Below are 17698 nucleotides of genomic sequence, written 5' to 3'. Positions count from 1 at the left end.
TGTTGCAACCTGCTGCTATTTGGGGGCCTACAGCAACATACTATTCATGTAGTGGTAAGTTCTCTTCTCTGGTTCTTGCTAACCCTCAGGAAGTTAGCGCGGGATCGCTTGCGTTCCGAGAAGACATTCGTCATCTGTCTTAGAGACTCCACTTAGTTCTGGTCTAAGCCTTAGCGTAAAACAGTTTTAGGTTAAAAGTCACATTTTACTCATTTTCACTGTAGGTAGTTTTAATATGTATGTGTAGTGCTTTTGTTATTATTTTCAGGATAAGATGATACGGGGCTACAAAAAGAAGCTTTCAAATTAGCTTTTTTTTTAATTTTTTTCCGCTTATTCCCTGAGCTTCTCATGCTGTCGCTCCCAAAATTATTTGTTTGGATAACTAGGATGTATAAAACTGGAGTTTCTAATAGGAATTTCTGACCTCTGTTTAGGACAAATACGGTCTTGGAACCAGACTTCAGCGACCACGAGCTGGCACAACCATCACTGCCCTTGCCGGACTTTCGTAAGTTTGAACATTAAATGACTTTGAGGAAAAAACGTATTCATGTGACATCACCTATATGTAGGATCAAAAATAATGGCGTAGGGAGTTCCCATCATGGCGCATTGGTTAACCAATCCGACTAGGAACCATGAGGTTGCAGGTTCGATCCCTGGCCTCACTCGGGGTTAAGGACCTGGCGTTGCCGTGAGCTGTGGTGTAGGTTGCAGACACGGCGCGGATCCCACGTTGCTGTGGCTCTGGCGTCGGCCAGTGGCTACGGCTCCGATTTGACCCCTAGCCTGGGAACCTCCATATGCCGTGGGAGTGGCCCAAGAAATGGCAAAAAGACCAAAAAAATAAAAAATAAAAATAAATAAATAAAATTAAATATGGCACAAATGATCCTATTTAGAAGACAGAAGCAGATCATGGACATGGAGCGCAGACTTGTGGTTGCCGGGGAAGGGGAGGGAGTGGGTGGACAGGGAGCTTGGGGTTGGTGGATGCAAACTCTTGTGTTTAGGATGGATGAGCAGCGGGGTCCTACTGTACAGCACAGGGAACTGTATCCAATCTCTTGGAATAGACCATGATGGAAAATAGCATGAAAAAAAGTGTGTGTGTGTGTGTATGACTGGGTCACTTTGCTGTATAGCAGAAATTAAAGGAAAATTATAAATTATCTATACCTCAATAAAAAAAATTTTTTTTCGCTACCTCCCCCCGGCAAAAAAAGGAAAAAGCAGGTATTATAATCAATATTGAAAAATTCCCTTGTGGCACAGCAGGTTGTGGATCCAGCGTTGTCAGTACAGCAGCCTGAGTCATTGCTTTAGCAGGGGTTTGATCCCTGGCCTGGGACTTCATATGTTGTGGGTGTGGCCAAAAAAAGAAAATAAAATTTGAAAAGTGACTATTGAAAGAACATGGTTTTAAAGTGAATAATAGGGGCCAGTGGGGAGGAAGACACTCAGAAAAGACCTAAGCGGGAGGAGCATTCTGCAGTAGAGGAAGACTCCAGCCGCTGACGCCATGGACTCTGGCGCCCGTCAGGAGGACTGCTAAGAGGTTGCCGTTTTTCTGCCTTAGCCTTAAAGAAGGAGAGGACCAGAAAGAGATCAAGATTGAGCCAGCTCAGGCTGTGGAGGAAGTGGAACCTCTGCCTGAAGACTATTACACGAGACCTGTCAACCTAACAGAGGGTAATGTTATATGCGATTCTGTGGTTTTATTGTACATGTACTGCTGCTTTTATTACTTACGCTTCGTGATTTGAGATTTTTAATGGCATGGTTGTTTGCGGTAAAACGAACCCTGTAGAAAATAAAATAGATGTAATCACTTGAAAAATTTTAAAATGTCTGCTAAATTTCTATGTTGTAGTTTTCGAAACACTGTTCAGGAAGGCAGTGTTACGTCATGTAGTTACGTCATATGTGCCTGATTTTGAGCAAGTCACGTAAACTAAGCTTGGTTTCTGCCTTACATGCTAGTGACCACCCTTCAGCAGCGCCTCTTGCAGCCTGACTTCCAGCCCATCTGTGCCTCCCAGCTCTATCCTCGGCACAAGCATCTTCTGATCAAACGGTCCCTGCGCTGCAGGGTAAGTACCACTTTCTGTAGAGTTGCCTTTGGTGTGAGAGAAAAGCAGCGGGAAAAGTAAACGGGATTGTAGCTTGCCCATATCAAAGCCTCTGGAATGCAGCAAATAGAGAAAACGGTTCAGCAGTTAACGAACCCGACTAGGATCCATGGGGCTGAGGGTTTGAGCCTTGGCCTTGCTCAGTGGGTTAAGGATCCGTGAGCTGAGGTGTAGGTCACAGATGTGGCTCAGATCCTACGTTGCTGTGGCTGTGGTGCAGGCCGGCAGCTGTAGCGCCAATGTGACCCCTAGCCTGGGAACCTCCATATGCCGCAGGCGTGGCCCTAAAAAACAAAAAACAGAAAATGCTCATAATGTGCTAGTGTCCAGGCACTGTTTGCAGGCTTTCGGGATAAACTTAATCCTCTTAGTTAGTTCTGCGAGGTTCGTACTGTGGTTACCTTGTTTTACAGATGTGGAAACTGGTTTCTAAAGGTTAAATTTATACTGCTAAGCCCTAAGCGAGTAATTGAAGAATATAAGGCTTTTAGGCTAGTAGAGATGAACCAAAAAGGACTCATAAAAAATAATCACTTTAACTGGCAGTGTGGGGTTAGTGTAAACTATTATGTTCAAAGTGGGTAAGCGATGGAGCCCCTACGGTACAGCACAGAGAACTTTATCCAGTCTCTTGGGGTAGAGCATGATGGAAAATAGCATGAGGAAAAGAACGTATGTATATGCACAACTGGGTCCCTGTGCTGGCCGTACAGCAGAAATTGGCACAACACTAATAAATACATAAATTTAAATCAAAAGAATATTAATCAGTTTAAAATAAAGCAAGAGGAGTTCCCGCTGTGGCACAACAGGTTCGGCAGCATCTCTGCAGCCTGAGGACGCAGGTTTGATCTGAGCCTGGTGCAGCGGGTTAAAGGACCCGGCATTGCCGCAGCTGTGGCTTCGGTTGCAACTGCAGCTCCCATCTGATCCCCCGCCTGGGAACTCCATGTGCCGTGAGGTGGCCAAAAACAAAGGGAGAATCAAAGAAAGGAAGAAAGATAATCGGCAAAATCCAGGCTCTGGGAGTCTATGGAAGAAAGAGCAGAGTTTCTTCAATAATTAAATGGTGAGAGAAAAAGAAAGCAAGCTAGGACGCCTTTTCGCTGAGGGCCGTGCCTTCCGGCAGGACTTGCCGCAACAATGGGAGTGTTTGTATGACGCGCCGTCCTGCGTGGTCGCCGCCACCCGCATGGGGCTGCCGAGCAGTCGAGGTGCCGTAGTGCACGCTGAGGTCCCGAATCCTTCTCCGATGACATTCGTTTGAGTAACTTCAAGTGACTGGTGGCTGCTGTTGTCCCCTACCCCAGCCCTAGGCTGGGAGAGACTGAAGAGGCATTGGCGGCCACACACAGTGTGTAGACTTCAGTTCCTGATCCAAACAGAACCCAGAGAGAAAGGGACCAGGGGAGAAGGGAGGAAGAGAAGAAGAGGGAGAGTGAGAAGGCAACGCAAAATGCGTGGAACGTTCGGGGAAGTTTCAGTGCTCACTGGATTTTTTTATGCCATTGAAAGATTTACTCCTTTCTGTAGGGGTGATAGCGTATTGTTGTGTTAAAAACTGTGCTTTAGAGGTCAGTACTGAAACCACGAAGGATGAAGCGCCAAGTGCTGTCCGGTGCTTGTTTGGGAATAGTCCTGCAGGGGAAGGGCAAGAATGTCGATGAGACGAGACCGGCTGTTGTTGCGAACAGGTTGCTAATTGTCAGCGCTGGGTGAGGGTGCCCAGGGGCTGCAGTGCCACTCCGTGGTTTTAGGACATTTCTGTAACGAGAAGCCTGTTTCGAGAGAGAGAGAACACCCATTTTAAGTGTGAAGACGGACTGAAAGGGAATGGAGTCCTCGTCTCAAGGAAGCCGCCGTGGCCGTTTCAGTCTCGGAGCAGATGCCCATCCGAGGAAGTGCAGCTGCGGGCGTGAAGTGAAGCCGCGGGTTTCGGACGAAGGTGGGGGTGAGTTCTCCTGGAAGCGGAGGCAGCCCTTAGCCTGGGAGTGCCTGACAGTGGAGCCTCAGAGTCCGTTGGGGTGGAAGCCGGAGGCCAGGACCGTCAGAACTGCGAGGAGGACTCCACCACGATAGTCGATAGTCGGGGACTTTGACACCCTCTCAGAAATGGGCAGATCCAGCAGGCAGAAAACCCGTGTCATGTGGACCCATCAAGCTCACGTGGAGGAGTCTGTGCGGAAAATGCAGGCCAGCAGATGGAGAGGTCCGGGTGCTTCTGCACACTGAGTACTGAGAGCCTGTCTCAAGAGAATGTACCGATGTAGGGTGTGCATTTAAATGCAAAAAGCAGGGTGCATAGCAGGCATGTAACTTTTTATGAAGAAAAGAGAGACAATAAATGTATCTATGAACGTAAAAAATATTTGCATGTGTCACATTGTAGGCTGTTGGAACAAAATAGAGAAAGTAGAAACAGAGTCCTGCATGTGAGGAAACTTGATTGTACTAAATACGACATTGCAGCTCTTTGGGAAAGACTGGTGTGTTAGGTCCAAAGATTTTACGAGAGAAACGGAATTGGGTCTCTGCGTCACATCACACACACAAGTCAGCTTCAGGAACGTTGGAACCTTCAAAGCGTAAATCTGAAGAGCAGGACTCGTAGAAGGAGATGGAGAGAGTATCTGACCTCTGGGTGAGGGCGGAGTCGCTGCGTCAGACAGACTAGAAAGGAAAACGGTCTGTACTTGACAGGTGGCGGGAAAGCGTGCACCCCTGCGCTAAAGCAGGTGCTAGGAAGCAGGAGGGGAGAACTCGGCCGACGCCACGTTGTTCGCACACGGTCAGCACGCCCTGTGTGGTGGTTCTGGTTCTGGTGGTAGCTTGAAGCTCTGCAAGGCTGTGATACCTGGTGTTGCGGTTGGTGACTTCCAGAAGTCCGGACCATCCCTTGTCTGCCCTGGTTGTCAGTAGTGCATTATTTCAGAACCCCGGGGTCTTGGAGCAGAGTCAGACCAAACCAAACGGGGGTGGCCTAAGCGTTTTCCTCCTGGGTTTGGCAGCCCTCAGTCAGCAGAGGGCGTCCTTAGTCTCTCCTGATAACACGCTGTGTTTTTCTTTTTAGCAATGTGAACATAATTTGAGCAAGCCAGAATTTAATCCAACATCTATCAAATTCAAAATCCAGCTGGTTGCTGTGTGAGTATTTGGGGATGTTTTAGTGTTTGGGGTTACTGATTTTTTTCTGGGTTTTTTTTTTTTTTTTCCAATGTGAAGTTTGCTTACTCTTGGCTTAAAAAAGAAGCTGCATCAAAATAATTTTGCTCTTCTTTTCCTGTTTCAGTTCTGAAATACACACCAGGGAGTTTAAGGCAGTTCTGGAGGCATAGACTCCAGGGTGTTTCTGTCGGAGACGTGTGATAGGGTGGCGTGTGTTACTAGATGGACAGCCACTAGTCATTCAGTGCAAATGGTGCAGTACCTAAGTTTGGGAATGAGCTTTAAATTTTGAAAGTGAAAAAGCGTAGCCAATTAAAGGATATCCCTGTTCATTTTACTGAACGGTGTTCTGGTAACAGTTTGTCGAGGGGGATGGAGTGATTAAATTAGTGTTAACTCACTGGGGCTTGTCAGTAAAAGGGCATTTTGTGTATGAAAATCACCTGTCAAGCAAGAAAAAATAGGAAATTGTTGTCTGGACTTGAGGGTGAGAGAGCCCTTTCCTAAGTGAGGCAGAAAGGAAAATAGCCAGCTGTGACCTTGGCAAAAAAATAGGAGTTGTAAAAAACCAAATCAGTAACAGAGACCTGAGTCACTAGAGCAAGAAAGAATATTTGCTACTCCTAGTAAATAAAAATGTAACATCCCTGAAACGGGCAGGGAAGAGGAGAAGGCAAAGGATTTGAACAGAAGAGAAACTCCATATGGCCAGTAAATACGTGGAAATAGGCTGAGCCTGATAGGAAAAAAAATAATAAATAATACTGCATGCTCATGAGAATGTGGCGAAGTGTATCTGTATGCATTGTTGGTAGGCTGTGAATTGCTTGAGGCTTTTTTTTGGAGAGTGGTCTGGGCTGTCAAGACAAAGTGATGTAGACCTTTGAACCGGTAGCACTCTCTCAGGAATCTGTGCTGCAGAAACAGAAGCAGTATGTAAAGACCAATGTATAAAAATGCATTTGTAAGGATGTATGTTGTAACATTTTAATGGAAGAGAGCTGGAAATAACTTTAATGTCAAGTTGATGAACCATTAACAAAGAAATAATTTGTTAAATTGAGATACACATGTTTGGAATATTATGCAGCAATGAAAAAGAAGTCATTGGCAGTCAAAATGGTAGAGAGAAGCTGGTCTGTGGCTTGGGAGGAAGGAACGAGGGTGCCAGTTGTAGGCTCTGTCACTTCCAGAATTTGTCTACACGTATCTCCTTCATCTCTCAAGTGAAAATAGCACCAGTCTGTCTCGCCGTGGTGGAGAATGACCAGATGAGCTGTTAGATTCACAAAGGCTTTGTAACTGTCAATCACCGTACAGTATGTTCTGTTTTCCTGTTATTTAATGCATGACTGGTTAGGGCTACAAAAATGGTTCATGAAGTTGATTAAGAATTCCATTCATTGCTGACACCCGAGTGGCAGGATGAGCCTCACATCCATTTCTTTTTTTTTTTTTCTCCTATCTTTTCTAGGGGCGCTCCCACGGCACATGGAGGTTCCCAGGCTAGAGGTCTAATCAGAGCCGTAGCCGTAGCCACTGGCCTACGCCAGAGCCACAGCAACTCAGGATCTGAGCCACACCTGTGACCTACACTACAGCTCAGGGCAACGCCGGATCCTTAACCCACTGAACAATGCCGGGGATCGAACCTGCAGCCTCATGGTTCCTAGTCGGATTCATTAACCACTGAGCCACAGCGGGAACTCCCTCACATCCATTTCCTAAGCTTGCATCGAAACCAGGGCTTTCACTTCCTGCATCGCGGCAGAGTCACCTGGGAACCTTACTGTGTGGGCTCTGGCCGCACATCAGAGCAGCCACCTGCAAATCCTCAGTGCTGGCACCCTTGACTTTGTGTGCATGTGAAGTTACTCGGGTGACTGAGCACCCGTAAGGATGTCTGGTCTGAAGTTCGGTGGCTCACTGCCGTGGTGCTCCGATGTGCGCCTCCCCAGCCCGCCCCGTTCACGTGCGCAGGATAACGTCTCCGTGTGCTTTCGTCGCGGGCACGTGTTACTCGTTCTTAACAGGACCCTCAGGATACAGGTGTGTTCATGGGCCTCATTTTATAATGAGGAAAGCGGGACACAAAGAGGTAAATACCTCATGCTGCTCTTTACAAGAGGCATCTCGGGATAGAAACGCTGAGCTGGGATTTGAACCCGGGCAGTCTTGAGTCCGGAACCAAAACCCTCAGGGGTTTTTTGTCTTATTTAGAGAGGCAGCGTGACGAGGGGTTGGGAGTGGGACCTGGGAGCCAGATGGCCTAGGTTGGAATCTTGGCCACTTCCCCTCCCTCGCTGGTTTCTTCGTCTTTGTCACGGGGGTAACGTTCTGTCGGAACCGTTGCGGTGACGATTACACGGTCAGTGCTGGTAACTGACTGAAAACGTTGCCTGGAGTCCCCACTGTGGCTCCGCAGTAACGAACCTGACTAGTAGCCGTGAGGACACAGGTTTGATCCCTGGCCTCGCTCAGTGGGTTGAGGATCCGGCATTGCCGTGAGCTGTGGGGTAGGTCACAGATGTGGCTCGGATCCGCTGTGGCTGTGGCTGTGGTGTAGGCGGGCAGCCACAGCTCCGATTCGACCCCTCGCCTGGGAACCTCCATGTGCCGCAGGTGCGGCCCTAAAAGGACGAAAAATAAAAGTCTTTTTCTCTGACGGGTCTAATTGACATGGAGACATCCTTTCTTTGCTTCACTAGCTTTAAAAAGGTGCTAACTTAAGAGACTCCAGTGCGCATTAACGCGTTGTTTTATTCACGCCGTAGCAACTACATCCCAGAAGTGAGAATCATGTCCATCCCCAACCTCCGCTACATGAAGGTCAGTACCACGCTTTGGAACAGGAAGGGAGAGAATCGGTCAGAGACGCAAGCGCGCGTGCGTCCCATATGTGCACGCGTGCGTGTGTGTGTGTGTGTGTGTGTGTGTGTGTGTGTGTGTGTGTGGCGGCTGCGCGTATTGGGCGTCTAGGAGGCAGTAGCCAGGGAAGCAGAAGGGAAGTTTGAGACAATAAGGGATTGCGGTTTTAAGTGTCTCTAAGCGGGGTTCTTGACCAGAGCGCCCTCGGGGTGTCCGAGGAGAGGCCGGGCCTGCCGGCCGCAGCGCTGGCATCACCGGGGCCTGGGCAGAGCTGTTGGACCCCGGAGCCCTCGTCCAGCCAGGAGCTTCTCCAGCAGCGCGCGTGTGCGCGTCTGTGTGAGGCGTCCGCCGGGCTGCTGCTTTGCCACGCAGCCCCTCCCTTCTCTGAGGCCCTTGCCTCCCACACGGACACCCCAGCGAATGGCAGACACCCCAGCGAATGGCAGAAGGTTCTGCCGCAGCCACTTCCGTTCTCTCGTGCTGCTCGCTGTTACAGTCCTTGTTCACTTCCAAGATTTTTTTCCTCGTTTCAAGAGCATACCAAACAGGTGTTCAAGAAATCTTAGAAGTAGATTCCTCGGAATTTCTGGGTCCAGTCAGTGGCCGTTTCTATGGGATCTGTCCCGTTTCCTCCGTGAAGCAGCAGCCCCAGTGCGCATGTCGCCCAACATGGGCGACATGGGAGCTGGTGACGCTCCGAGAAGGCAGCCCTGTAGAGGTGCCTGTGGGGGTTACTGCCGAAGAGGCGCAGGGTGCGGTGGGGGTGATGGGCTTGGGGCCAAGCGTCGGAGAAAGTGGCCCTGGGGGCAGCCGCGGGCCCCTTCTGAGAGACGCCTGTTCTCGTCCCCAGGAGAGCCAGGTCCTCCTGACTCTGACGAACCCGGTGGAGAACCTCACCCATGTGACGCTGCTGGAGTGTGAGGAGGGGGACCCCGACGACACCAACAGCACCGCTAAGGTAGGCGGCTTGTGTCTCCACGGGACCAGCCCCGACTCCCTGCGGTGCCCCGTCTGACCCGGCCGGCCGGCCGGGCCACACCGTCTCATTCTCAGGCACGGGCAGTCCTCAGGGCCTTGCCTTGGATCTCACCCCTTGACTTTTCACGCTGCCGCTGCCCTTTTGGGAGGTCTCGCTGTTTTTGACCTGGACTGTGACAGTCGCTTCCTGACTGGTTTCAGTTCACCCCACTTCTGTGCCAGCCCATCTTCCGTCTTGCCACTAGGGTGATCTTTTTAAAAGCTAACCTTGGTCATAAAATCTGACCTTGGTGTGCTGCTGGTTTGGTGTCCCTCTGACTTTGGGTTGAAGTCCAGATTCCTTGGCAGAGCTTAAAAGCTCTTTAGGAATTCCTGTCGTGGCTCAGCAGAAACGAATCTGACAGGTATCCATGAGGGCGTGGGTTCGATCCCTGGCCTCACCCGGTTCAGGGTCCGGCATTGCCGTGAGCTGTGGTGTGGGTCTCAGACGCAGCTCGGATCCCGCATTGCTGTGGCTGTGGTGTAGTCCCGCAGCTGTAGCTCCGATTTGACCCCCAGCCTGGGCACCTCCATATGTCACCGGTGCGGCCCTAAAAAGAAAAAAGAAAGAGCTCTCTGATGTCCTCACTTTTCTTTTCTTCCGGGGGGTCTTCCCTGGGACCCCAGACCGAGCATTCTCTCGTTAGTGGTTGGGGTCCGAGTAGATGCAGTGAGACCCTCCTGGGAATTGCCCGTGCTCTTTGTTTTATCTCCAACTCCTCCTTCCAGTCCCTGCTCCCCTCGCAGCCAGGCCCACACCCCTCCCTCTGTCCAGGGCCCACGGATTCTTGAAGACGCAGAGGAAACAGCTTCTCTTTGTGGCTCCGGGGCCTCCCCCAGACGCCCCTGCTTGTGCAAGGCATACCCGGCCCCAGCTCACCCTGAAAATAGGTGGTGTGGCCTCTCGGGTTAATGAGCCAAGTGTGGTCCTTCTGCATCTTGCTAGCTCGTGCTTCATCTAGTGCTTCGGGTTTTCAGGCAAGAGCTTTTCTCTGTGGACCATCTGCTGCTGACTCGAAGTTGAGCCTGTTCCCCAATAAAAGGTGGCGGAAAGGGTGTCTGTGCCTTTAATGAGCTGTTGGCCAAGTGGCGCTTCCTCGTCGGACAGCTCTTGGTGTCTTCTGCCCCTACTTGGTGGTGGCCTCCTCTGCCGGCATCACTTGCAGAGGAGCTGACGTTCATCCGTCCTTGCTCCTTTTGAAAGTGGTACCGATGAGCTTGGCCCACGGGAACCGAGGCAGAAATCAGTGCCTGAAGCGTATACCCAGCTTATGAACCGGCTGTTTTCCGTCTCTTCCCCAGTGCACTTGCGTCCAGAATTAGAGATGCGGTGGCCTTGATCCGCTAACCTCCAACCCAGCAGAGTTGAAGTCTAGTGACAGCGTAAGGATTAGTCTGAAGAGTGTTTAACTGTTTTCCCTAAACGTGCTCCTTATCCCCATTTCAGGCTCTAGGTTGGACCTACTGTTTTTCCTTTAAAAAAAAGAAACGCGTTCCGGTCATGGCGCAGTGGAAGTGAATCTGACTAGGAACCATGAGGACACGGGTTCCATCCTTGGCCTCACTCAGTGGGTTCAGGATCCGGCGTTGCCGTGAGCTGTGCTGTAGGTCACAGACACGGCTCGGATCTGGCGTTGCTGTGGCTGTGGTGTAGGTCACAGACACGGCTCGGATCTGGCGTTGCTGTGGCTGTGGTGTAGGTCACAGACACGGCTCGGATCTGGCGTTGCTGTGGCTGTGGTGTAGACTGGCAGCTGTAGCTCTGTTAGACCCCTAGCCTGGGAGCCTCCATATGCTGAGGGTGTGCCCCTGAAAAGACAAAGAAAATTTTAAATTAAAAAAAAAAAAGAACCACAAAGTATAAGAATAATGTAGCAAACATGATAGTTCTGCTGACTTTGGTGTGTCTAGGTGGTGCAGTAAGAATAATATAGCACCACAAAGTGTAAGAGTAATGGAGAATAATGTGCCCCATCCCCTTAAGAAATAAAACATTAAAGACACAATTGGGAGTTCCCTGGTGGCCTAGTGGCTTAAGGACCTGGTGTTACCATTGCTGTGGCTCTGATCACTGTTATGGTGCGAGTTTGATCCCTGGCTCGGGAGCTTCCTGCATGCCACAGGCTCCGCCAGAAAAGAAAAAGGCCCAGCTGAAGCCCGCATGGCCTCCCCACGTGAACTCCCCCCTACAGCCCCAGTAAGGGAGCACTCACTCGATGTTGTCGTTCTTTCGTTGTTCTTATACTTTTATTAGAAAGGTCTGTGTTCCTGGGAATTCCCTGGCGGGCTCGTCCGTTAGGATTTGGCACTTTCCCCACCGTGGTGGGTCTGGGAACTGAGCTCCCACATCAAGTCACCGCCCACCACAGCCAGAAAAAAGAAAGGTCTCGTGTATGTTTCTTGAACGTCCTGCCGATGCCGGTGTCGGGCTGGGTGGTGCAGAGCTTGGCTGCGGTCTGTTGAATGAACCCCTTCTGAGGCCGGCCTCTCCATGTTGCTCTCCAGGTCTCGGTGCCCCCCATGGAGCTCGTCCTCGCCGGCAAGGACGCGGCAGCGGAGTACGACGAGTTGGCAGAGCCCCAGGACTTTCCGGACGATCCTGAGTAAGTGAGCTTCCTGCGGCCGCCTGGCACCAGCCACGCTCCCGCAACCAGTGGCTGATGCAGGAGGCCCACTCATAGGTCTCAGTTTTCTCATTTGAGTTATTTTAAGTAATTTTTTCTTCTTTATAAAAGTAATTACTTAAGGAAGCTTGTTGAATGTGTGTGTGTGTGTGTTTATATAAAACAATGAAGAAAATAAAATGTCACCACAAGAAACAAGAACCATTAACATTTCCCTAATTGGGACCATTCTTTGGGCATAGGTTTGGTTGGTTGGTTGGTTTTTTCTCTCTTTGCCTTTTCTACGGCCGCTCCCACAGCACATAGAGGTTCCTAGGCTAGGGGTCAAATCGGAGCCGTAGCCACCAGCCTACACCACAGCCACAGCAACACGGAATCCGAGCCGCGTCTGCGACCTACACCACAACTCACGGCAACGCCGGATCCTTCACCCACTGAGCAAGGGCAGGGATCGAACCCGCAACCTCATGGTTCCTAGTTGGATTCGTTAACCGCTGCGCCACAACGGGAACTCCTAGGCACAGTTTTTTAACTTGGGTTTTCCACGTTAAAAAATTTTCAAGGAGTTCCCGTCGTGGCACAGTGGTTAACGAATCCAACTAGGAACCATGAGGTTGCGGGTTCGATCCCTGCCCTTGCTCAGTGGGTGAAGGATCCGGCGTTGCCGTGAGCTGTGGTGTAGGTTGCAGACGTGGCTCGGATCCCGTGTTGCTGTGGTTCTGGCGTAGGCCGGTGGCTACGGCTCCAATTAAACCCCTAGCCTGGGAATCTCCATATGCCGAGGAGGCGGCCCTAGAAAAGGAAAAAAAAAAAAAAAAATTTTTTTCAAGTGCCTGATTTTATTTCATTTTTTGCTTTTTAGGGCTGCACCCGCGGCATATGGAGATTCCCAGGCTGGGGGTCGAATCAGAGCTGTAGCTGCCGGCCTACGTCACATCTCATGGCAGTGCCAGATACTCAACCCACTCAGCAAGGGCAGGGATAAAATCCGAAACCTCCTGGTTCCTAGTCGGATTCGTTTCCACTGTGCTACAGCAGGAACTCCTCAAGTGCCTGATTTTCCCCCTTAGAGTAATTAACAGATTTTGTTCTCTCACACCTAATAACCGAGAAGTAAAGAAACAGACCTTTCCTTAATGAGGACTATATCAGCCGGTTCCAGTCTAAAAACAGAAATAGCGTCAGTTGTTTGACCAGAGAGAACTTGATATAAAGACTTCTTGACTGGGTAATTTCACGGGTTGAAAAGAATTATGAATATGAGATAAGTTGGAAAAACAGAGAGGGCAGAGGGCAAAGGTGAGCTTAGTATGGGGACTTGCTAACTGCAGAAAGTCCCATGGGGGGTGTTTTGTTTTCATTTTTTTTTTTTTCTATATAGAGAGTCCTAGACCCCAGCACTTATCTAGGACTCTGTGTAGAGATACCAGAGAAGGGCTAGGTGCCAGGAATATGAATTTAAAAAAAAAAAAAGCTTCCCAGATCAGTTGTTGCCTAGAAAATTAAGGCCAAAAAGCTGTACTTTTTACTTTTTCTTTTTTACTGTTTTTAACTGAACTTTTGAAAAATGAATCTGATGCAAATCAAAGGTTTGCTTAGTTGCTCCAAAATGCATTCTCTGTTTTCCTTGCTTTTATGGGTTCTTAATTAAATTACATTAATTAAGCACAGAATTTTGTTAAGCCCAGATAAACTCCTGGAAAGCTCATCTGAGATCAATTCCAGTCAGAATACAGGACAGATTAGTGAAAGGTGGAGTGTATTTCACATTATTATATTTTTATAAGACTTTCAGGTACCTGGGAATTAATAATACATAATACAGACAAATGTAAGTGTTCAGTTTTAGTAACTTAGAGTGAAGAAAATCATTTGAATAGTAGATCAAGTTCTGTTTATTTCATTGCCTTGTTACTTTAAGAAGCTAAACTATCAAAACATAAACTTCAAGAAAATCAAAAAAATAAGTAAAATAGAAACGTCATGTGCCTGTCAGAGAACTGAAACTTCATCTAAAGAGATTTTCTTCTAAAAATTCCCAGATTACAGAGGTTATTGACAAAACACACGGATCTGTGGTATTCCAGAAACTCCTTTAAACTCTGAGGTAGCCTCAGTCTGTATCCTGTAGGACTGTTACGGTGTGTGTACAGGTTGCTGTGAGGAGATGACGGTCGCAGAGGAGGGCTGGGCAGGCTGTGGTCCTGAGATGGCAGGATGCTGTGCACGCAGGACGAGACCGGGCAGAGCTCGGTGTACTGATGGGCACAGGTGTCTGTGGCAGACAGAGAGACGATGAAGAGCAAATGACGGGATCGGGTGCCCTGGTGTTGGTGTTGGTTAAAGAGGCAGAAAAGGGGAGTTCCCGTCGTGGCGCAGCGGTGAACAACTCCGACGAGGAACCATGAGGTTGCGGGTTCAATCCCTGGCCTTGCTCAGTGGGTTAAGGATCCGGCGCTGCTGTGAGCTGGGGCATAGGTCGCAGACGCGGCCCAGATCCCGCATGGCTGTGGCTGTGGTGTGGGCCGGAGGCTACAGCTCCAATTCGACCCCCAGCCTGGGAACCTCCATAATGCCGCGGGAGCAGCCCAAGAAAACGGCAAAAAGACCACAAAAAAAAAAGGCAGAAAAGTATCTGGTAGGGAGGTTAAGAGCCCAGCCGGTCACGGTTTTTCTGTGTTTTGTGCTAGAGAAGAAAATAAGAGGAAAGTACACTTCTTCCCATGCACATTTTTATGCCTCTATTTTACTTTTGTAGTATTAAAAAAAAAAAAAAAGATGAACATTTTGCTGGAGAAACAAACACAGGTGGTTATTTCCTGACCAGAGACTTCCTGTTGGGCCCTAAAAGGACAGTGAGCCACGCCGGCCTGGCTGACTGGCGACCTGCCTGACGCTGTGCTTCTTTCTTTCCGCAGCGTGGTGGCCTTCAGGAAGGCCAACAAAGTGGGTGTTTTCATCAAAGTGACCCCGCAACGTGAGGAGGGCGACGTGACCGTGTGCTTCAAGCTGAAGCACGATTTCAAAAACCTGGCCGGGCCCATCCGCCCCGTCGAGGAGGCTGACCCGGGGGCGGAGGTCAGCTGGCTCACGCAGCACGTGGAACTCAGCTTGGGGCCGCTTCTCCCTTGACGCGCTCCGGTCCGCGGGGGCAGCTCCCGAGGCCCATGTCACCACGCCCCGCGTCACCATGTGGAAGCCGCTGCTGCGTCGGGCCTTGTTCGTCCTGATGTGTCCCCGTGCACGACGGAATCCTGCTCCTGCGAGCCTCGGGCGGAGGCAGGGCGTTGGGAACGCGGGGCGCCTGCCGGTCTCGGCCCCCTCCTGCCTGACACCCGCGCGGCGGCGGCGGCGGCGTCTCCCGCTCTGAACCCCCTGCACGCCGACCGCCGCCGCCGATCCCAGCCCGGGAAAGGGGCGTGGCGTTAGATTGACCCCCGTGAGGTGACACGTAGAAGAACCGAAAGGTAGACCTGCCCTCGGTGACCCCCCGTGCTGGTCTCAGGACACCAGCGGCTTTTTGCATCCTAGTCGATATAGTCCAGCGCTCTGAACCTGCCCTTCGCTGCCCAGCCTGGCTCCCGTCCTGCCCTGCATTTCCGTTCGCCAGGAAGGTAGACCTGGCCCGGTGTCCTGCATTTGGTTATGACAGGAACCCCTGTGAAATAGGCAAGGCGCCCTCATTTAGACGAATATAGGCTACGCACGTAGAGTTGCTCATGGCGTTTTTTCCCCCAATAGAACATGGAACTTTTAGGAAGAGCTTGAGAAGCAATTAGGTGACATGTCAAGGGGGTGGCAGACTCTGCTCAGCCCGGGATTGCCACTGCCCCCTTCTCCCCCGCTCCGCCTCTTTAAGTCGTGCTGAGGATTTGGGACCCTGGAAAGAGCCCAGAGAAATCTCGGCGGACACGCTCACTTCTGGGATGCAGAGGACGTGCCAGGGGTTAGATTTTTAGCATGATCTGAACGAGTGTTCTTGCATTGATTCAAAGGGAAAATGAACATTTACAGTCTCTTGAATCCAAAACAGGACATCAAGGGGGGAAAAAACCCTTGCCCCTTTCCCGAGTGTAAGACTTCTTTCTGCCCTGTGGTGTGTCAGCTAAGGTCGTTACAACCATAAAGCGAAAACTAGTTCAGCAGGGCGCCTGGGGTACTTGCCTGACAGCACTCCTGCCGCTTTCACTTGGTTTCCTGGAGTTGGATCGCTAACCGTAATTTCTGTGGTATTTCCTAAACGTGAGACTTGACAAAGCAGACCACCGGCTGACTCCTTTTGCTGTAAATGTATTAGCAAGTGGCCCACCGAAGTTTGGGGAAAGGAGAAGTTTCCCGTTTACCCTGGTTGTGTCTTTAAGTTCAAGCCCTTAGTCTTAAAAGAGTTACGGTGTATGTAGTGGTCTAGAATACAGACGGGACGTGCTGACTTGTCCGCTCCCCTGGGAAGGTAAAAATCTCTAGGAAGCCTTTCAGTGACCCTAAATAGGATTCTTAAGACGAAGCCAGTACAGTATCCCACAGAGTAATATATATGCTGCAGTGTAAGAAAAGAAACATGGGGATCTCTAGTGTGTGACGGTAATAAGGTCTAGCCTCTTAGGATGTGGGGCAAGGGGTCGTGTAATGACTAATTTGCAGACCGTAGAAGCAGTTTAGCGTTTCGTGAGCCCACAGTGTCAAAATAGGGTTTATTTCACTGCCCGCGCGAGCCTGCTCCGGGGCCGTCCCTCCGCGTTTGCCGGTGGAGGAGCTGGGTGTCGAGGGGAGGACAGCATCCTGTGTTCTCACACGTGCGTGGACTGCACACGTGCACGTGCGTGGCACGTAGCTGGTGTTTCTTCCCAGAAGTAGTAGCGTGACTCAGAAACACAAAATGACTGCTCATCACAGGATCTTTTTCCTCAGAAGCCGAATTAACCAGCAGGGTCACAGAGCCATTGATTTAGTGTTTCCTCAAGATAGTTCTCAGTGCAAGCCGGTGATTCCTTGTGTCAGTAGAAGTGGTTCTGCACCTGCAGCTGGTGAACTGGGAATTTTATTTGTTCCCTCTTATCTTAGGTCAGGTGCAAGATTTTTACCGCATAGCTGTGCACCATCACAGGCCAGTTAGCTGCCCTTAGCTCTAGAAACCACCGTGTCGGGAACTTGCGGCAAAGTGAGTCTGAATTTGTGATCGATGAGCCCGCCGGAGTTTTCTTTTGTTCACAGTGCTTGTGGGCATGATGAGCAAAGCGCCACGCATATTTGCAGAAGAAACATCCTTTTTGGTCCCTTTTGGGGATGAGAGGCACCTCTTGATGATGATTAGTGACACGTACTCTCTTACCTTAGTGCTTAACTTAACAGCGTTCAATAAAGCAGACCAAGCTTGCGCGTGTCTGCGGTCTGGTTTCACTGAAGAGCCGCCGAGCCGCCGGGGCTGGAGCCGGCGGTTAAGCTGAGCGCGCGGGGCCTGCTCCCTTCTGCCTCGTCTTGAAGCGATCAAGCTGCGGGCTCATCAGGCTGGTTCACCGGAACGTCGTGGGGACGGATGGTGCTTCGGCTCCCTGTGGACGTGTTCTCACAACTGTTAGCTTGTCCGGCCGCTACGGGACCAGCTTTTGTCCTGGGTCGTCCCTTCCAGAACCACACCGGCCAGTGCACCACCTGGCCCACCCCTCCCGGGCCCCCCCCCCCAGCCGCTTTCACCCATCCTCGGCCTTTCCCGCCTCTTCCCGCAGACGCCTCGCTCGTGCTCCTCCCGCCTAAAGGCAGCCCCGGGGCCTCGCCCTCCGGCAGAGGGACGGCCCTTGGGCCCTTTTCCCCGCTGGCGCCCGCGTCCTTCCCGTCCGCAGCTGGCCTCCCCCTGTCTCCCGGGAGTGGAGCTCCCCCCTCCCGCTGCCACCC

General features: G+C 50.7%; 1 protein-coding gene across 1 annotated transcript in view; it reads left to right on the top strand.

Moving 5' to 3' along the window:
• DCTN4 (dynactin subunit 4) overlaps positions 1 to 17183 on the top strand; it is a 33738-nt gene extending 16555 nt beyond the window's left edge. Inside the window, exons 6-13 of the mRNA XM_047779080.1 lie at positions 438 to 511; positions 1583 to 1695; positions 1987 to 2096; positions 5206 to 5279; positions 8075 to 8129; positions 9019 to 9126; positions 11691 to 11788; positions 14728 to 17183. Coding sequence (XP_047635036.1) covers positions 438 to 511; positions 1583 to 1695; positions 1987 to 2096; positions 5206 to 5279; positions 8075 to 8129; positions 9019 to 9126; positions 11691 to 11788; positions 14728 to 14941 — 846 coding nt within the window. The 3' untranslated portion in view covers positions 14942 to 17183. The remainder of the gene's footprint in view (positions 1 to 437; positions 512 to 1582; positions 1696 to 1986; positions 2097 to 5205; positions 5280 to 8074; positions 8130 to 9018; positions 9127 to 11690; positions 11789 to 14727) is intronic.
• The last annotated feature ends 515 nt before the right edge of the window (positions 17184 to 17698 follow it).

Source organism: Phacochoerus africanus, chromosome 4 (genome assembly GCF_016906955.1).
Source record: "Phacochoerus africanus isolate WHEZ1 chromosome 4, ROS_Pafr_v1, whole genome shotgun sequence".
Taxonomy (NCBI): domain Eukaryota; kingdom Metazoa; phylum Chordata; class Mammalia; order Artiodactyla; family Suidae; genus Phacochoerus; species Phacochoerus africanus.
Note: the sequence above shows the minus strand (reverse complement) of the source record. Positions and strands in the feature narration are given on the sequence as shown.